Below are 22,026 nucleotides of genomic sequence, written 5' to 3'. Positions count from 1 at the left end.
CTAGAACTGCCTTTATTCTTGCTTTTTAACAAACGGCAACAATTTATTCCAGTCAGCATCAAGTCAATTTCATTAACGGAGTAATATTTTTATCAACCGCAAAACCTTTCCGAAGGTACTTAGGAACTAAAAACTTGTACCTTCATATTAGAAAAACATTAGTTTTATAGTTTTAGTGATAGAAAGACAAAAATCTGTAACAAAGGATTGAAACAGTAAAGTCTAAGTTGGGTTCAGGATTTTAGTTAACATTAATATGTATAAATCATTCACTATTTTATTTACAATTAGGTTAATAGTGGTTATTTGTGGTCAACTATATAAACATGCAACTAACTATACAATCTGACACTAGCCAAATCTCTAGTTTTACCTAATGTGACACTTATTTAAAGAAAAAAGCTAAATTCGGATAGGAGCATAAGCAACAGGGTCACTGGCTGAGGAGGGGAAACACTGTAAAAGGAAATTTTCAATTCTGGCAAACAGCAGTCTCCCAGTCTAAACTAATGATCACATGAAAAACACCAAGGAGAATACATTCAAGTTAATGGAAACAAGTCTTTATTAAGTAACTTTTAATATCAGAAAAATAAAACTCTTATAATTCTCTTTACAGCAAATATATAATATCAGTGCTTTGGCCATCTTAAGTTAAAGGCCCTTTATCATAAAATATATGGTTTTAAACTTTACTCAAATTGAATTTATAATCCCTATGACTTCCCTACATATACATAACAAAAGAGTGTAGTAAAATTAGCAAATACTAAACTATATTGATAATTTATCATTCTTAGTTTGTGGTTTTTAGAAACAGTACACGCACCTAATATATGTCGATTCCTTGGCTTATTAGTTGCAGTGTACAATGCAACAAAATACAAAATACATGCTTGGTGAACATTCGTTTGTATCTACAAGACGGCAGCTAAAGATTAGGTTTCAATACTGACATATAACTATCCTACAAGCAATCAGCATTACATCATAATATGCCATCAAGGCAATTTTTTATACTGAAAAAATCAAAATAAAAACCGTTATTTGTAAACTTTTATACGAAATGTAACTCTTCAAGTGGAAATAAAAAATAAAATTTTGTCTATTTACTATTCAATACACATAGGATTTCAATTTTTGTTATACTGAGAAAAAAAGCTCTTTGTGTTGGGAAAATAACGCTTCAAAAAATAATTAGTAGAAAACCCCACCAGTATAATGTTCTGTCCGTTCAATGCCAGCACAGGTTTGGGAACATACTGAGGATGAAGTCACAGACATCCACAGGTGAAATGTAAAAAGTGTATATTAAAGAAATCTTTCCTTTTGATTGGAAATAAGTTTTGAAATGAAGTAAACTGATTGGAGGTCATCACAGCTGCTTTTGTGAATTATGCTAAGGGTGTTATTATCCCTCTCTCCCTCCCCCCTCCCCTAAATTACTAAAAAATAAAAATATATTTATAATGTGCAAGACGAATATGGATTGAACATAAAATTTTCACATTTTGATCTATAGTCTAAAAATTAATCAATAGCTTGATCAGACTAATGAATGGAATGTTCGTATCCTCAATTATTAGCCAATATAGGTGCATCCCAAACCCCTTCCTGAAATGGAAAAACCCAGGTGGCCGTTTCCACACTCACCAAGGGAGGCAATGGGTATGAATTCACAATCGACACAAATGCATTCCTGATCCACTGATCATACCAGCCGTGAGCACTCTGGGCGAGATGAAGGTCAATGTAGCAGTTTTTGTCCCAAATTATAACCAGTGATCGAGTAAAGCGCCATCAGCCCCTATCATTACCAGTAAGTCATCACAATGCATTAGAAAGTTACTTGCAATCCTGCAGAATTAGGCATAAGTTGTTGTGAAATAAAAAACAAACAAACCTATTTTGTGAAAACTGGCAGTGTAAAGAAGGCAGCACTGGAAGTGTCTGAATCATCTGTAATGCCAAGTACCCTCCATAAACTCTTAATGTGGTTAGGCTTTGGGACCCATCGTTTTGAAATCTTAGACGTATACGCTTTTCTCATAGGTTCACACAACCTATGATTATCTTCACTCAGCCGAGTTGAACGTCAGCTTTAGCAATTCTTACACAAGCTATGTCTCTGAGTCTACAGGATAGTATTAATAATTCAAACCAAACTAATAGACAAGAGACCACTTAGGTTTAGTGTTACCACAGCAGCCTTTTATAAGTTTACTAACAACTTTAGCCTAATCCCAATAAAGCCTGATAACAGTCATAAGAATTCATTAGGAAGTTTACTGGGGGTACCATTATACCCATGCCTTTATGAGTCCATATAGAGATATAGTATTTATGTATATATATATATAGTTAAGAGTGAATTTGGATTGCCTGAGTAACAGCTGTCTGGCAAACTGGACATGATGGTGTTCTCTTTTCACAGATCTTGTTGGCACATTCCATGCAGAAGAGGTTGTGTCCACATGGAACTAGGGCAGCAATAACTTCATTCTCAAAGCAAATCACACAGTCGTGCTTTCGTCTTGATTCTGGTGGTGAGCTAGAGGTGGAACCACCATTGGAAGAGGAGTAACTATTGGTACCATTAGAAAAAGCAGGGATGTATATTGGAAGGCCAACATGGCTGCCTGTACTAGGTGGGTCGCTCCTAACCCTCCGAGCAAGTGGGTGTTCAATGCTCTCCGGAAATGTAGGAGACAGACGAGGAGTAGACGGCTGACTTCCTCTGCGCTGAGTCTTCATGTTAGCAGGAGGATCACTCCCAAAGCCAGAGAGTGGGTTAACTGGTTCAAACGGAGTCCAGATAGTTTGAGCGGATGTTGGTAAAGAGTCAAAGGCAGGAGAATCAACCGCAAGATCTTCTGAGCCTACAGAAGGTAGTGTATCTCCAAACCAAAAGTTTCCTGTGCTAAAAGGGCTTGTTGGACTAAAGTCTGCCAGCCTATTGCTTCCAAAGTAGGAATCTGTGGAACCACTTCCCAGAGAACTGGAACTATCATTTCGATAATTGGAGATCATTCTGGCACGGCTAGGAGGAACTGGATTGGAGGAGAGCCACGCAGAGCCGAGCGTGCCACCTTCAAAGCTTACATCAGTACCGTTGTAATGGAAATCATTCTCTTCATTGAGCTCAATGTAGTTTCCTGTACGCATGGCAATATGCATTTCTATTTCTTCTCGTGCTCGGTCAACATTCTCGGGCATCCCTGTCACTTCAAAGACGGGCTCCTTATCTCTGCTTGGAGTTACTATGTATGTGTGGGTCTGCTGCTGAATTCTTTTAATTGTTGCTCCTTTGGGTCCAACAACTAATCCTACCACACGATAGGGCACCCTGACTTGAACGGTGGTCTGACCAGGCAGATTAGGACTGCACGACAACCCTCCCAGGGCAGGGCCATTTTTGTTTCGAGATGCACGAATCATGGAGAAGTGCTCTGCAGCTGAGAGGATTTCTCTTTTGGCCATGGCAACATCTTCTTTCCGTCCAGTGACAACAAAAATGGGCTCTTCACCACGAACAGGTGTCTTGATATACGTGTTCGTCTTGGCTCTCAGCGCTTTAATTTTACAACCTGTTAGAAAGAAATATTTCGTAAGTATCAACATCTGCTTCAATAATATTGATAAAGACAAATCACAGAAAGCTCCTTTCAAGCTAAAAGTCTGCGTCTGGGCAGTTTTTCTTCCCTCTTTAAGTTTTAGAGTTTTTTCTTTATCACAAAAACTTATCACTAGATGATGATAAAGCTTTCCTAATTCCTAGATCCTGAGGCATACTTTCCTGGTGATCTCTCATTCTCAGGGAGGAGGTGACACCTCTATTGGAGGTCTTTAACTCAGAGGTCAGGCTTATCGTCTCTTCCTCTTGTTATCAGTCATTGCAAATGATGCATGAAATAGGCCAGCTACACTATAAATGGGTCTGACTTTCAGAACACTAATAGTTTACTACCGTGCAGGGTGTTGGTGGCAAAGAAAAACCATTAATGTACATGTGAGACATTTAACATCTATCATCTTATTTAATCTACATAACAACCCTAAGGATGAGACTATTATACTCCTTTTATTCCTAAGGAATATAAACCACAGAAAAATTGTATAACATGTCCAAGTTCACACAGCAAGTAAGAGGCAGAGCCAGAGTTAAACCTAGTCTGACTTCATAATCTATATAGTCTTTTTGCTCTTCCCAGAACTTCAAATTCCACACAACTATACTGCGATAAAAACTCTTCAACTGACATCCATTTAACTGTCTTATTATTTTACCTTAACATTACTCTTTCCTCTGTAAAACTCAACTGATGACAATGGCAAAATGCTCAAGGCTAGTACATCATCTCTTTTCTGTTCCATCAGTTGGATTTCAGGCTTCACTAAGAATCAGTTGTTTTGATTCCAATCTGTTTATACTAGCTGCACTCATGCATTAACTAAATTAACAATTACATAAAGCAGTAACATATAAATGTGAGAAGATGCTGAACTTGTATGAAAATTGATTATTTTTTAAAATTTCAATAAAGACGAGTACCTTAAAGAAAAAAAAAAGATGTTGTTGAACTATGGGTGAGACAACTGTAAAATCCTGGGGTAAAAAAACTAACACAGAATAACTTTGCTAAATTCAAAAGAAACATATTGGAAATTGTATGCAATATGGTCATTGAATGTGGTTTTATCAAAGGACTATGCTGGTTGGCAGCCCCATTCTCAAATAAAAGGCTTTGGCCCTAAATCCTGAGTATGTTTAAGTTAAATAAGTAAAGTATCTAAGACACCTATGCATAACTACCCATGATTACTTTTTGGAGTAATCACCCATTACCAGTGCCAACTGCATAAGATTAGAGGGTTTCGAACGGTAACAAAGATGTCAAATATACAACTAAGGCATAAAACTCTGGGGTTATACTTTTCAAAGGTCTTAACGTGAAGCTTGCCAGAAGTACCCTCCACCCCCGACCAAATAGATCTCCTTGCCTCCATTCTTGCCTCACTCCCATCCATTCTCTATAGTCACTTTAGGCAGATGATGCCTTCTAAACAAAGCACCTATCACATGCTCACTTCTTTGCATAAAGTGCTTTAATGGCTTCTGTTTACCATAAGGATAAAGTCAATAGTATGGCACACACAAAGTTCCTCTGTACCTGGTACCTGATTACTTCTCTCTAGCCTTATCTCTGTACCCCTCTCCTTTCCCCCTCCTCACTTCTTAAACTCTGTGGGTGTGCTTCCACCATATTAAGCTCCTATGCATGCTCCCTTGCTTCCATGATCAGAATGTTCCTTTATTCTTGCCCCTTTACTACCAGCTCTGCTTAACTCCTGGTAGCCCTTCAGATTTTAGTTTAGATGCCTCATCCTCTATGGAGCTTCCTCTCCCTCAGGACTGGTTTGTGTGCGCTCCCTAAGCATTCTCAAAGCACTGGGTGGTTGGCTATAAGTATATGCCACAGGGTGGCCATATAACATTTGTTGAAACAAAGATCATTTTTCTATATAAGAACACTGGGCCCTTCTTATACACATTGCTTTGCATCTAAGCATTTTTGTTGCGCTTTCCCGGCCTTTCATATTCTGGCCCCATAATGCTAGTCCAACCCTGTTGAAGGGAGTTGATTATGCTAACTTTATGCTATGAAGCTACTGAATATGTTATTCAATAACAACTTCACTCAACCTAGCACTGAACTTTTGGATCTGAACCACAAATGAAGATCCTGTTTCTCCTTCCAACAAATTGTAGAACTTAGAAACGGCCACTTTCTCACTGCTGGATCTTAGGTACCTATCATGAAAACACTTTCAGAGTCAGGTTTTCTCTAACCTGAAGGTTATATTCAAGACTAGGGGGTGGGGGTGGATGGGTGGTGTAGCTAAAAGCAAAATTGCAAAGAAAGCACTTAGTGCATTAACTGGAGGAGGTAAGAAGGGCCGAGTGCAATCAGTCTAATTTACACTACTGTAAAACATGAAAGTTTTTATTATAGAGTGCTGCTGTAAGTTTATATCGACAATGAACTACAAGGTTAATTTGATAGTGTAACTTCTGAGCATAGGAAAATATATCTGCTTTTGCTCCACAAAAGAAAGTGAACTGGAAGATCAGAACAATAAAACTTCTACGTCTACTTATCATTTATACAGGCTAAATCTCTAGGAAACTCCCTCAGTCAGCACAGTAGGTGCTGCTTGAGGTTGAGAACTGCAATCATTTTCCATTGGCCAATACGTGACTGATGGAGAGATGCCTAAGAAAGTCTGAAAGGGTGGAATGAACGCCTAATTCTTCATACTACACACGCACGGGAGTTAATATCATTACCTGGACACATGAGTTTCTTCTCTGAGCTACAACTCAACAAGAAGGCAGTCTGCTAGAATCACACATTTCTAACAAAGAGGGTCCTGATCATCTTGCAGAAAAACACTGGGACACTTCTATTAAGGACAAAGGGAGAGTTAGCTTGAGAGTCTAGGGTTGGCCCCTCTCAACCCTTACTGTAGTGAACATTAGAAAGCTGCATTAAGAAACTTCTCTAAATGCTTCTGAGACTATAAGCAACTGTCAGGTGCACCTTAGTAGAATACTTTAATACCTAGTAGGTATATTAACTAAGAAAATATGCCTAAAGGTACACAGACACTATTGGGCCTATGGATGGTACAAATAAATAGATGTTTAATACATGGCTCATTAGGAAGACAGAGAAGACAGATGGTTGGAGTGTGGACCATCTCTCAGATAGGGCCGTAAGATAGGCCTACCCTGCCCAAAAGGGTCATGTGCTTAGGTTTTGCACATCAGGGGAAAGAGGGAACAGAAAGATAGCAAAGCCAATCCCTTATACGCCACTGCCAAGAGAAACAAAAGTATTTCTTTTCGCTCCTAAATTTTATAAGACAGTTTTAACACAGTAGCCTTAACTCAGATCAGAAAACCCATAGGAAACCTCATCAATCACATTATTGTTTCTATGAGAACATGCATATTCTGAGCTCCCAACAACCACCACATGGTTTCAAGAATATATATACACGTTATAAAGTTTGGGACAATTTGAATAGGCAGAGCTCTAAACAGATGGCACAGACTAAGGAGAAAAAACCAATTTGTTTTACTATTTTGCAGGTAGAGATGGTAAAAAAGCTTTTTGGAGTATTTTAGATTGAGTTTCTATTTGAAAGTGCAATGATATTTTTAAAAACCATTGAAAAGTTTATAATCTCAGAGTGTCACAAAACTCATAAGCCATAAAGGTACTGAAAAATTAGACTGCACTTTAAAAAAAATTGCTGCATGGCAAAACTCACCAAATACAACGTAAAAAAATTATTTACAACTCACATCACAAATGGCTAATTTCTCTCTTACACAGGTACCCATATACCTACCCTTATATATCAAAACACCAAAACCCAACAGAAAAAATAGGTGAAAGAAATAGCTCACAGAAAAGGAAATATATAAATGGCTCCAAACATGAAAATTCCCATTTTCATGTGAACTGAGGTATCATTTTCCATCTATAAGACTGTCAAATATCAAAAACAAATAAACAGTGCTAGTAAGAATGGGAAAAAAAACCCCTCATATTTAGCTGCTGAGAGTATAAACTCCTCAAGGGCAGTTTGCAATATCCATCAATATTACAAGTCAAGTATCCTTTTGCCCCTACAATCCCACTCATAGAATTGAGTCTGTAGGAATACTTGCACAGGAGCAAATGACCTTTGCATTATATTACTGTTTGTATTAGTGTGAGGCTGGTATAGCTATATAAGGGAATACTCTGCTGTCATAAAACTGGTTGACTTAGGGAGACAGGGTAGGAGGGTGACAATTTTCCTTGCACACTTTTATTTCTTACAAAATTTGAACCATACAAATGCATTAGTTTTTTTTCCAAAGAAATATTAAATTAGAAAAAAATTTAAATTAGTTATGAAGAAATGATACGTTTTATTACACTAAGCATATCAATCAGACTTTTGGCTAGTTCTGAGATTTAAAAAAAATTTATGAACAGCAGAGTAAACGATTTCATAACCTCGAAGCTGAATAAGTCCAAGAAGTAAGGACTAATAATTGTTTTCTTACAGCTACAAATAAAATCCGACATATGGCAAGCTCTATACCAGACTGCGTAGAGATTAAGAACTAGAATAGCACTAATGACTTGCATAGCTGCAATTTTATTTTGATTTGGAAGTAAATTCTCCCAAGAGAAAGTCTCCAACTTACCTCCCTCCTGTAGGAACCCATTTCCCCTTTCTCTATCACTGTGGCTGGGACTGTGCTTCACCTTAAAACTCTTCAGCTGCAGCCAGAATTCTGGTCCTCTCACTCCCTGGTAGAGTAGCAAAGATTGGGTCTTGCTTCTCCAGGGTAAAGAGAGCCTCTTCCACCAGCTGCCTGAGCAGTTAAGAGGGAGAGGTCCTCTGTTGCTGGGAGAGGAGTTGAAGAAATGGAATTGAAATGATATCTTCAGTGTTGATGAAACCATGGTTTGCCATATCAATTGAATAGGTTCCAAATGTTTCAGTAAATATGTGTACAATGGGCTGCAACATAAAATGTTCCTTTGCAAGGGGTGGGGGGGGTGTGGGGGGACGGGTCACAGTCAGAAAAGCTTAAAAGCACTAGACTAGATCTTTAAGGCCACTTTTTAATTCCATGAAACACGTGGAATGACATACTTAGAAGAACCAGATGTAGAATTACAGTCTGTAATGTAGATATGATTCCAGTCCAAATTAATTCACCTTAAAATAGGAAGATTATCCAGATTACATGGGTGGCCCTGACCTAATCACGAGTCCTTTAAAAGAGTTTTCTCCAGCTGGCTTCAGAAGTAGTCAGCTGTGCTCTGGCTAGCCCGGAAGCAAGCAGACTATCTGTGCTTGATCTGCCCATGGAGACCTCGTGGCAAGGAACTACAGGTGGCCTGTAGGAGCTGAGAGCTAGAAGGAAAATGGAGGCCTCAATCCAGAAATCTTTTTCTGTCCTTTAATTTTTTTTTTTTTTTTTGTGGTATGCGGGCCTCTCACTGTTGTGGCCTCTCCCGTTGCGGAGCACCCGGACGCGCAGGCTCAGCGGCCATGGCTCACGGGCCCAGCCGCTCCGCGGCATGTGGGATCTTTCCCGACCGGGGCACAAACCCGTGTCCCCTGCATCGGCAGGCGGACTCCCAACCGGGAAGCCCTGTCCGGGAAGCCCTGTCCTTTAATTTTGCTTATTACCTGCTTTAGTTTTTTAGTGTTACCCCACATAGTGGCTTCAATGTCACAAATTTTTTAGTTTACAATTCTGTAGGTCAGAAGTCTGACATGGGTCTCAACAGGGCTAAAATCAACGTGTTTGCAGGGCTGTGTTTCTGGAAGCTCCAGGGAAGAATCTATTTCCTTGCTCATTCAGGTTATTGGCAGAATTTAGTTGCTTACCATCATAGGACTGAGCTCCCTGCTTTCTTGCCGACTGTCTGCTGAAGGCCATTCCCAGCTTCTAGAGGCCACCGACATGGCTTGTGGCCCTGTCTCTCCATCTTCAGAACCAGCAATGGAGGTTGAATCCTTCTCATATTTAAGATCTCTCCTCTTCTTGTATCTGACCCAGATGGGAAAGTTCTTCTGCTTTTAAGGACTCCTGTGTTTACACTGGGCCCACCCAGATGATCTCAGACAACCTCTCCATCTCAAGGTCCATACTCCATATACATATTCAGAGTTTCCAGGGATGTAGGGTGTAGGCATCTTCAGGGAAAGGGGGTTTATTCTGCCTACTGCATTACCATTTTTCCCTTTCTCCAATTATTTCCTCCATTCTTCCAGGTCCCTGGCTTTTGAACAAAGGAAAGTATTTGGTTCAGAAAAAATTTAAACCCTAACCCAAGAAGAGAGACCCAATGTCCAGGGCAGTCGCCAGATATAAGTAGCTAGATATAAATACAAGAAAAGTCTGGGGATCACAGGCACTGGAGTAGTGTGAAGGGATAAACTATTGATAAAAATCAAAATAGGTAGAAAAGAAATAGATAAGCCAGGGTGCTGACAAAGACAGGGTGTTTATGTTGAGACATAAGTGATTTGGTAAGAGATGCACAAGTAAAACCTGGCCTCCACTTGTCCTAAGGGATTTAGCTAGGTGTTCCTAGCTAAACCACTCCTTCTTTGGCCCAAAACATTCACAAGCCTGATGCTTAAACTTACCCATTCAAATATTAAGTTCCCTATAAAGGTGCTGGTGCTAATTCCAGGTGATATACAGGAACTACCATAATTTCTGCTCTCAAGGAGCTCACAGTATAGAAAGGAAAGGAGCTCAGTAATGAGAACAATATGGATATAATACTGATATATAAGATAATACTGATATAAGATAACTGCTTTAATGAAAACAGGCATACAAAGCAGTGGGAGCACAGAAAAGGAGAGGGCTTTGTTGCTTACAGAAAATGAAAGAAGACTTCAAAGGCATTTGAACTTAAGCTTGAAGAAAGTAGTTCTGCCAGGTGGGAAGCAAAGTAGAGGGAACTGCAAGTGCCAAAGCAGGAATCAAGAGCACAAGATGGCCACACCTGGCTCAGTGTTGTGGGAGCTTTAAGTGACTGGAGCGTAGAATGGCAGGAGAGCAGGTCAGATGGGGGATGATTCAGTCTTTAACATGAGGAAAGGGAGTTTAAAGTCTATCTTGTAGGTGCAAAGAACTTCTGTTTTTTTTTAAAGAAGTCCCAAAGGTTATGTGAAGTATTGCAGATTTTCGACAGAGGATTTTGTTTTCCAGAAATTAAATTCACTGTATTTCCCATTCATTTCATCAATCAGCTACAAATATAAGGTGATTAAGAAAGCTAAAACCCTTATAAACACACACCAAAACTGCGAGTATTTTCACTTTGGGTCATCCTTGGGGTATATCTTTCTTCAGAAATTCTCTCCAAGAGGTTTTATTTTAAAAGGGAAATCAGTATACACACACATACAGAAACACACTTTAATAACAATGAAGAGGGGGAGTGAAACTCCTTGAGTAGTTCTTTTTACCTTCAAGAAAATTAGAACTCTGGGCTTGATATTTAAATTACCCCCAGCTCCCACCCCATCCATCTCTTAATTAAGTGGCCATGACTTACCTTCTCCCAGATTTTATCATCTCCTAAACATGCCTTATTCTTCCTTATCTCTACCCAGATATTTCCCTAAATAACCTGGAAAACCCTCCTAGTACTTCCCCTCCCCGCCCCCCCCCAAATATTCTGAGTAACAAACTCTTCTGAGTAATAAACACAGTCATTTGGAAAAGATGAAGACTGTGTGTGTGAAAGGCTCTATGAACTCAAGAATAATACAAATATAGATATGACTTTATCACAGCTACCACTTACTAATACTATTCCGAGGTCTAGTTTAAAGGAAATAATGTAAGGAAAAAAACCTGATTATCTGCAGGACTGGGTTCTAATCTACCACCAGAGTTTGCTTGTGGTTTTAATGTTAGGTCATTCAACCTCTAGCTCCTTTCCAATGCTTTTATCTTTTGACCTAGTCCCTTTTCTCCTAGGAAATACAAAATCACTTCTGAAGTCTAAAAAGCACTTGGGAAATCAGATACTACCATATCCCACATGCGTACATCTATTCTTCCTTTCCTCAAGAAAAGTAGGTTGAATTATACCTGGGAACATAAGACTTTGAACAGACCATCACAAACCATCTTTGGGAGCTCTAACAGGCCACCAAACCTCTATCTCTCCCTTCATGGGTGAGGAACTATAATTAAAGTTACTTCTCTCATTTGGTTGTTGCAAGGACTAAATGAAATAATGTATTAAAAATACTTATTACAATGCCTGTGTTCAGTAAAGGACAGCTTTTTTAGGCTACCTAACCCCCCTCCCCCCCACCATTTCAAGTATTTCATGAGTAAACTGAGACAATAGGCTTGGCTTTGAAATAGTAAAATTCGTAGCACTTTTCAGTTTTCCAAACTCTCCTATATTTTCATTTAATCATAACAGAGTAATGATTGGCTTAATAGCTTTACGAAGGATAGGGATAGGAAAGAACTAAACTGAAAGAGCTTAGAGACATCTCCCAGCTGGAAAGTCAGATCTCAAACACAAGTTGCCTTAATAATTCCATACTCCTCTCACTACTCCATACTATTTTTCTCTAAAAGCATTAGAGAAACATGTTATTTTATATGTACATTTCATGATATATTAGAATTAATGAGGGGATCATATTCTTTAATGATTTTATATATAAATAAGATCCCTTTCCTCTTGGAAGAGTCTAGACAAGACTATTCAAAACACCTATAATTTTACAAGGACTCAATTTTTCAGTATTAAGAGCTTCACAGACTGATGAACATCAGCTAAATCCCAGTAAGAGAGTGTTTCTTATGCACACAACTTAATCCAACATTTAAATAAATTGTTTAGATTAGCAATGCAATGGATTCCTAAACGCACAATATAGAAACAGCTTTCCTTTCCTGGGTTCACGGGCCCTTCTTGTAGCTCTAGTCAAAATTTTCTGAAATTTTCTGTTAAGAATACTGTTTCACTTTAGACATCACTATGTCAACACTTCAAACGGCTTCATTTATGTGATCTTAGTTTTGATTACCAGTATTCATATGGACATCTAATGCCCTAAATCAAGTAGCATCTAAAACAAACAGATCCAAACAACTTTAGATTGACTGGCTCCTCAAGTAAAGGCAAGAGGGAAGAAAACGCCACAACATGAAAACTAAAATGATAAATAATAAAATGGCAAGTTTCTAATCCAACTATTCAGTTCAATAAAATAAACAGCAAGTATCTGCTATGTTTCAGGTACTTTAACTGACATTAAGATGACTGAGATTCAGTTCTGCCCTCACTGACTTGTACCAAACTTCAAGCACCAAAAGGATTTGGTGTCTACATGTGTTCAAGTACAGATATTGATCTGTCATTTTCTTTTCTTATACTGTTGGCTACTGGTGGTGTTCAAGCCTTTTATATCCTCGCTGCTTTGTCTGCTTGTTCTACCACTTACTGAGTTGGAGTGTTCAAGTCTCTAATTCTATTAGCTTGAGACTCTGAGTAAGTTATTTGTATCCCCATAGATCTGTTTCCTTATCTGTATGGTGGAAATAAGAATGGATCAAATGAGATGATATACTACCTGACACATTTAAATGTTTGTTATTATTTTTTTAAAATCAGATGAATCAATTTTCTATTGAAAGTTTAAAAACATTAAAAAAATTTAAATCCTGAAGATAAAACTTATATTTAGATTGTGAAAAGCATGTTAAGGTATTATAAACTTTACAAAACTGGGAGGAGATATGTTGAAGTCAATCTAATTGGTAATTTGAAACCTGGTTTACTTTTACATGATTTTAGGAACTCTTTTTGGAAAAAAATAAGAATATAAGAGCTACAAGAGATAATCTAGTTCAATCTCATATGTGAAGAAAACTGAAGCTGAGAATTGCCCAAAGTTATAAACTAATGATTCCTAAAATTCCCAATTCCCTAAATACACCATTCTCTCAACCTGACTTATTTTCCTACTTGATTCTTAGAAGTGGAGAATTCCCTGCATACATAAAGGTATTTTTAAAAACAGAGGTTAAACTAAATTTAAAAACCCCCTCCTTTTTCACGTAGTTTAGACAAGAGGATCGACATACTTAACAAAAGAAGGGCTCATATTTGGCCTTTCACAAAAGCTGTGACACCCAGAAGAGGGTGTAAATTAGAGATGAAAGGCAGAACACTTTTCCTAACTGGGGATTTTAAAATTACATTCATGCCCTTTGGAGGATGTTAATAGAAAGCTGAGAATTACCTCTGTATGGGAATCATATAATGGAATCAGATTCATTCGTAAATGATTCTCTTCCAGACTATAGACTAGCTTAGGTCTTTACCAGGAAATACATTTCAAAAGTGCTGATTTTAAATAAAATTTTAAGACACTGTAAACTTTAAAAAATATAATATATATCACTAACTAGTGGTATATATGTCCTATGAAAAACTTACTAAAATGACAATTTTTGGTTTCAACTAGCATTTGCTCAGCGTACAAATCTAGCAGTAAAAAAAATTATAAACTTTACCCTGCCTCATATATAATTTATTACCTTTATACTTTCCACTGTACAGTGAATCTGTACTAATGACATCTTCTCATACCTGATCCTCACAACGGAGAGCGGGTGGGGGAGGGCTGGGAAGAACAGCTGGATGGACTAGCTTCCCCCCAGCAGAGGAAACCGAGACTCAGTGAGGTTAAGCGATTTGTCCATGGTAAAGCCAGCTCTCTAACAAGTCTCCTAACTCCAAGTTCAATGTCCTTTCCTGCAGGTACTGCTGGAAAGGTAGAAGATAAGCCAAAGGGGAGGGGAGAGTGGTATAGAAAGGGGGACAGTAATAAAAAGGTCAGCCCAAAGGGCAAACATTTTACACTGGTAACCTTCTAGTAGTTTGGAACTATTACCTCCCCACTCTCCTCTAACTACGTTTAAGATGAAACTACTTTATGCTTACCTTCAACTACATCTGCAGCTCATGAAAAAATTTTATTATTTTAAGGCCTAGTCTCATTATTTCAGGATACCACTTTACTTGTGGTCAAATCAGGCTCCCCTGCACACAATGAACTGCAGTTTTTGCTTACTGGACACAGGCAACAAACCATGCCCACACGAATTGTTCTTAAATCTCGAACACTGGCATGAAAGAGGTGCTATAATTATGCAGCGTAACTTAAAATTCTCAAAATCAGTCATGGAATAAAGCCTCAAAGTATTCAAATAACATTATGCTGTGCATATTCAATTTAGCATAGTTTGGCTTGGTATCACTAGTATTAGAATATCATTTTAAAAGCTTAAATATCAGATGTAATCCTTATAAATGTCTATATGGTACCTAATGGTAGTACGGGGAAAAAGTTAAAAGTAAACATGCATTATGGTATATAAGCCATTTGAGAAGGATTAAGATGCAGTTTAATAAATATATCACTTTAGAATCACCTGAAGATCAATGGGATTTTAAAACAGATTATCCATAATCTGTTTGGAGTTTCCTAAAGGAGTTTTTTTTTTTTCTTTTTGCCTGCGCTGCGCAGCATGTGGGATCTTAGCTCCCTGATCGACCAGGGATCGAATCTTGCCCCCTGCAGTCTTAACCACTGGACTGCCAGGAAAGTCCCTAAAGGAGTTTTTAAACTGCGAATACACTTTCCTATTTAGTATCTTATGGCCACTTTTTTTTTTTAACATCTTTATTGGAGTATAATTGCTTTACAATGGTGTGTTAGTTTCTGCTTTATAACAAAGTGAATCAGTTACACATATACATATGTTCACATATCTCTTCCCTCTTGCATCTCTCTCCCTCCCACCCCTCTAGGTGGTCACAAAGCACCGAGCTGATCTCCCTGTGCTATGCGGCTGCTTCCCACTAGCTATCTATTTTACGTTTGGTAGTGTATATATGTCCATGCCACTCTCTCACTTTGTCACAGCTTACCCTTCCCCCTCCCCATATCCTCAAGTTCATTCTCTAGTAGGTCTGTGTCTTTATTCCCGTTATGACCACTTTTATCTATAATTTTTTCATTTTGAGTTTAAATTACAAATCCTATAGGGCATAAATTACATTTAAAAAATTGTCACAATCCCATAGATTTTAAAATAATACTGTGGTAAACATCATGAATATTTTGGCTCTCTCCTGTAGGCACATGATTGTAATGTAATTACTCGCCCACTTGAAGTTAGGTGTGTCCAGATGACTTGCTCTGATTAATGAAATATGAGTGGATGTGATCATTAGTACTTCTGGGTTTAACATTTAAAGACCAGAGTGTGCTGTGCCACTGTCTCTCATCCTTCTGGCACAGGGGAAGACCAGCTAACACTTGAGATGGTGGCTGCTTCACTGATCTAAGACTCTGAATGACTAAAATGAGCACAGTCCCTGTGAATAAGAAATAAACCACTGTTGTTTCAATACTGAGATGCTGGGGTTCTTTGTTATCACAGCATCATTTAAGCCTATCTGGATAGAGGTGCCATTTGCCTAACAGGCATTTAGACATCAGTTCATTCTAGTTCTATCACCTTAGACGAATATAGTAATGTGTGAAAACTGTCTGCTCAAGCTTAGGAAAGGTGAACGAGATTAACAGAGTGGTTCGAATTAATTTCAGATTTAACTTAACACAAGTAGTATGTGCTTATCACTTACAGTTTCATATATGTCAATTTATTTGTGTACAATTCATAGTCCCCAGAGGTGTTGTAGATATGATTATACCCAGCTGAAGAAGAATCTGAAGCCTAGGAAGTTTAAGTGATTTGTCCAAGACCACAAAGTGAGTTACTGGCACAGAGTAATCAGAATTTAGGAATTTTAATTTCTGATTGCTGGCTCTTTCCAATATATCACAGCTGAGCAGAGACTGTTAAAGGCAAATTGGGACAATTTGCAACAAATATTTTTATATTAAAACATACATTCTAAAACATTTTTGTATTCAGTTTAAGACAAAAGCAATAAATTCTTCAATCTGTACAAATATTAAATTCATTCAAAACCAAATCCATAAAATATTAAGCACTGTCTTATAACTAAATTCCACCTTTCCTTGAAAACTTAAAATGTAAGAACTATCTAGAATTCCAACCCACAGACATTGTTGGAAATTTTCCTCAATGGAAATCTCTAACAGATTAATAGTTCTCAAATACTTGATTCCCTGGATCATTTTGGCCACTGGCATTTCTAACAGGGGGCAGAAAATACACCCTTGAATTACCACTTTATTTTCCATTTCCTCCCTAGTGAATCAAATAGTTCATTAGCTGAGTAAGGCAGGAAGAAAAGGCAGTAGATTCCCCACCCATTTGCAAAACAATTATAATAATCGAACCTTCCCCAATGGTCCCAGAGCTAATACAAACTATTATTTAGATTTTAAAGCCTAGAATAATGACAACATTTAATTTTTAAAGCTAGCATATATATACACACAAATTAACTTTCTGAATTATAAATGAGAGTGAATTTCTAGTTAGACACATTAGAACTAGAATGTTAGAATGACCTGTGCCTTCTGTGTAGTAGACACCAAAATTTTATTAAGTAAATTAATTTGGACAGTGATATTTTAAGTTGTGCATATTAGAAATACAGTACCCCAACCCATGATTAGGGCAGAAATTAACCCAAAATATTACTAGCCTTTCTGAGCAAGATGCTTCAATACTGAGGCAGCAATGTAGAATGAGAACTTTATCTTTACTAGCAAACAAACTGGTCTAACCCCAAGTTCCACTATCTGAGCAAGATACCTATCAGCACCTCAGTTTCTATGTCTAAAATGGGGATAAACACCTAGCAGAGTTAAATGGCATGTAATATAGGAACTGGCAGAGAGAATGCCAACAATCCCCCCTCTTCCACAAAAGAGACACCGGGCTTTAGCATTATTCTGAAACTACTTCTCCTCATGAAATGTGTATTTTTTCTTAAACAGGGAATTTATGTACAAGACCAAGCTTTCTCTTTTTAGAACTTGGAAGAGTGGTTCCACCCTAGGAAACTGGGAAAATTTTTTCACAAGGGTGTATTTAAGACAACTTCAAGCAATGTAACATATTAACTGTTTAAAAAGTGACAATATACACAATCACTGGGGATCAGTGGAGAGAGAGCAGCTCAATAAAGAAGAAAAAAATTTCTAAGAAGGTCTAGCTCAGTGATAGCCAAAGTAGGGTGCAAGAAAATTCACTGGAGTGCAGAAAAAAAAAAAATCAAAACACTCCAATTTCCATCTTTACCTCATCCTTTTAAAATTGTTTACATGTTTTATAATGTACAGTATATCAGCATATGTATTATTCATAAATATCCAGATACTGAGAGTATTAGTTTAAATGTTTTTTGACAGTATACAATTAAAAAAAGCCAGAAATAGCCCTTCTTGACTAGGAGGCTAGAGAACACACATAGACCATCAAGTAAATAACTAATGAAAATAGTTGAAGAAGTACGTTAATCTTAAACAGTAATATAAAACCTTGGATTACAAGTCTTTAGCCTCTTTTCAGTTCCTGGCTTTGTTGTACAGTGTTGTTGGTTTCAAAATGAGATGCACACTTAAAAAAGGGGGCCAACTGAACATTCACAAATGACCATATGCTGCTGGGGAGTATAAATATGAGGTCAACGCTCTGCAAACTTTCATCACAATCAAAAGCAGCGGTTTGTTTTTCTGAAAGACAATGGAGCCAGAGGCCATCTACATGAGTTGCTAGTCTATATGACTCAGAATTCAATTTGTCCTACTCTTTGCTTCAGAGCTGGTCACAGATGTCTCCATCTGTGACATAATTATTTCCAAAACCAATTAAGAGATGTCAAACAGAAAATTATGACTTCAGGTAATGAATAAAATGGCAGGAAGGAATAATTCTTAAGGAGGAAAATTTTGTTCATTCAAAGCAAAAAGTAAACTAAATGATTTGCCCTGTTTATTCACTTAAGGAAAGGGGAAATTATCACACTGTAAAAGGACGCAAACATTAGAAGTTGCCTGCAGGAGTGCGACAATAACTTTACAGGTTTTATCATGGTGCTGCTGAGAGGTGTTCGTGGCAAAGGGAGTCAATGATCCACTAGTTGAATGGTTCAGAACAGGAAAAGGATAAGACTTTTTGTTCTTAAGATAGAGGATGATGACATACTTTTAACAGTGCTGTCAACTCTGGGAAAATATTAAGCGTAAAAGGAATAGTCAGCAATTTGTCTCCATGCTCTAAGACATAAATAGATTCACATTTCCTTATTAACCAGTAAGCTCGGCCCTAAAAAAGAAAAACTAAAGACCATTTCATTGCTATAACTTGGTACAAAATACAAACTTGGGATGAATTCAGTTTACTTTTAAATAATGGATCTGCATAAAGGTAACAGTCTGCATAATTAAGGAACATTTAATCATGCTTTAAAGGGTATAATACAGAAGACAAAAATTTGTATTAAACTAAATATACAAAAGGTATCAGTATCTTGTCCCCTAGTAAAACTGTCCTGTAAGTGTTCTTTTCCTTCATTATCCTAAACTGTCACCATAAGCACACTGAAGCAACTTGTGCTGAGGAAGTGTCACTGTAGTAGGGCCTGAACAGACACCTTCCCAGCCCCTTTTCACCACTCTCCTAAGTATCAGACCCTAAGTATCAAAAAAAAAATTCCCCTCCCCCCCAGCAGCAACTTTCCAACCATACCTAGAGATTATTTCTCCACACCTTTCCTCACACTGTCCCTCATTCTTTCTTCCATCTCCATTTGTTAAAGTCCTATCCGTTCTCCAAGGCCCTCCAGGGTTGATGTTCTTATACGTACCACTTTGTCACACACTATAGTTAATGCCATTAACTACAGATTAGATTAGCGCCATTCCACTGTTTATTAGACTGTTAGCTTCTTAAGGGCAGCCGAGTTAGTCTGAATTAACCTCACATTCCCAACTGCCATAAACTCAAGGCCTGGCAAAATACAAACCTGATACATAGCAATTCCCCGATGTTGTTATCCGAATAACCAACTCATTCTGAGTCTATAATTTGAGATGTTATAATTTTATTCTATGTGAGGTGAAACAGTTCTTTCCTGGATTAGTATCTTCAGTATTGCAAAAACGAAACAACACAAACAAACCAAAAAACAAAAAAAGGCATGCAAAATTTATCTACCAAACTACGGAAATAAACTCTTAATTGAAGGGCATCAGCTTTGAACACTGCCTTTAAGTACCAGTCACCAGGCAGTCTGAAATACGCTATTTCCTCTAACCAGACTTCAGATGGATTTTTCTTATTAAAATCCTAGAGGTAAGAGATGAGCCAACTCTGATACTTGAAACCACCATTTCGACAGACCTCTTATTTATGTACTCTAGACCACTTGGGAAAGATGAGATCATTTAAGCAGCAGCGCCATCACTTCTCTTTATTTGACCCCGACAATGCTCTCAACCTAACAGGAGAAAGACATGCATCAACCAGGTTAAATCATACTGTAATAAGGCAGCGGCAGGTAGTATTTACTCCTTCAATAAAGGGGAAAAGAGCTACGCTAAAGAGCATAAGACCTTCCCTAAAAATGTCGGATACAGAGGTACTCTGGGCATCCCTTCCCCCACCTCCACAAATCTACTCCTGGAATCTGAGACCTAGGTCCTTTGTCTGAGCAATGTGGGAGGAGTCTGTCTGCAGTACTGGTGTGCTGGCAAGTGAAGAGAATTTACTGAAAACTGTATAAACGCATGAAGTTCCTTAACTCAATTACTTTACTGTCCAATTTTTCTTCATCGTGCACCCTAAAGTGCTCTAAAAGGTACCCAATGTGCCTTTTCGAGAGTTAAAATGTATCGAAACGAATACAGTAAGATCAACAGAGAGTTAGCAAAAAACCTAAGTTTTTGAACAGCGAAGGGGCGGGCGGTAAGAACGACCACTTGAACATCCCCGTCCCTCTCGAACGAGCTCTTTCTACAAGCCTCCATTTCTTCTTCCCAACAAGCCGTCCTAAGGCAAGCTGAGCGCTTTTACAAAGACGGTCGGCTGCGCAAACTTGCAATCTCAAAGCTTTCCATGCACAACACCGAATCCACAACCGACCCGACCTTTTACCACCTCACTGAGGTTTTTGGTGCCACGCCAGCTGGGTGTTCCAGGAATACAGCCCGAGTAAAGTGAACACCGCCGGATAGGGTGGCCCGAGAAACTTAGCTCCTTTTATCACGCAAGATGAGAGGAACACCGTGGGGTATTCGCAAGGTGACCCATCTTCTCATCTCGTCGACCCTCAGCTCCTCCCAGACCCCTTCCCGGTGGACCTGGAGGACTCTCCGGGTTCGCCTTTTCTGCCCCAAGCTCCTTTCTTTCGTCTCCCCACCCACGCCCGGGGGCCAAGCCCAGCTGGACACCCCCCACACCCGCACTCACCCTGGCGACCGACAATCTCGGCGACATGCTCGGAGCTGGGCACCGGGACGCACTCGGTGGTGTTGACGCTCTTCCTCCGGAGCAAGGCCGCCTGCTCCCCGTTCAGGGCGGCCGCCGCCGCCCCGCAGCCGCCTGGGCCGTAGGCGTGGGACAGCATCGCCGCCATCATGCCCTGGGCATCGTCCCCTCCGTATAGCACCCCCGCCGCCGCGGCCGCCTCCCGGGCATCGAAGCCGGCGGCGGGCAGCAGGACCGACCCCAGGGACCCGCCCGGGATCGGCTGGGTCTGAGAGGCGGCGGCCGCTGGCGGCGACAGCAGCAGCAGAGACGGCCGGTCCTCTTCCTCTGCCTCCTCCAGCTCCTCCTCCTCCAGCAGGTCTCCGTCCAGCTCCGCTTCCTCCCCCTCCTCCTCGTCCTCCTCCAGCTCCAGCTCGGCCGCCTCCGAGACCCCGGGCCGGCCAGAAGGAGTCCGCTCCTCCGGAGACAGCCCCGCCGCCCGCCGGGCCTGGCCCTGCGCCGCCGCAGCCCGGAGCGCCGGGGCGCCGGACTCTGCCGGGCTGGGGTCGTCGAGGCCTAGCGCGGCCAGGCGCTCCCTCAGCAGGAGCCCGTCCCCCTCGAGCTCCGGGCCACCCGCGGGCGGTGGCAGCGGCGGCGGCGGGGGCGGCTGCGGCAGGGGGGCCGGGGCCGCCGCCAGGGCCAGGGCCGCGGAGCTGCCGCTCGGCATCGCGGCGGCGCGCTGTCAATGGCGGCGGCGGCGGCGGCGGCGGCCGGGTCAGGCGCGGCAGGCGGCGAGCCCCATGGCGGACAGGGCTCCGGCCCTGCTCAGCGCGCAAACACCTTTCCTCTGGGGAGGCAGCGGGGCTGGCGACCCGGGCCGAGCAGCGCCAGGGCCGCCCGGAGACCGGAGAGGGCGGGGTGGAGGAGCAGGGGAAGGTGGCAGAGGTAGGTAACTAGGTGGGTGGGTGGGGACG

General features: G+C 40.0%; 1 protein-coding gene across 1 annotated transcript; it reads right to left on the bottom strand.

Annotated features, from left to right (window-relative positions):
• Positions 1 to 541: 541 nt before the first annotated feature.
• Positions 542 to 21,794, bottom strand: MEX3C (mex-3 RNA binding family member C). Its single transcript, XM_067699056.1, has 2 exons — positions 21,056 to 21,794; positions 542 to 3,587 (listed from the first exon to the last, which is right to left on the bottom strand). The coding sequence occupies exons 1-2, from the start codon at positions 21,777 to 21,779 to the stop codon at positions 2,362 to 2,364; spliced, it is 1,950 nt and encodes a 649-aa protein (XP_067555157.1). The 5' UTR covers positions 21,780 to 21,794; the 3' UTR covers positions 542 to 2,361.
• Between the last annotated feature and the right edge of the window lie 232 nt (positions 21,795 to 22,026).

This window comes from Pseudorca crassidens, chromosome 12 (assembly GCF_039906515.1).
Source record: "Pseudorca crassidens isolate mPseCra1 chromosome 12, mPseCra1.hap1, whole genome shotgun sequence".
In the NCBI taxonomy this organism is placed as follows: domain Eukaryota; kingdom Metazoa; phylum Chordata; class Mammalia; order Artiodactyla; family Delphinidae; genus Pseudorca; species Pseudorca crassidens.
The sequence above is the reverse complement of the archived record's forward strand: the minus strand, read 5'-3'. Positions and strand labels throughout refer to the sequence as shown.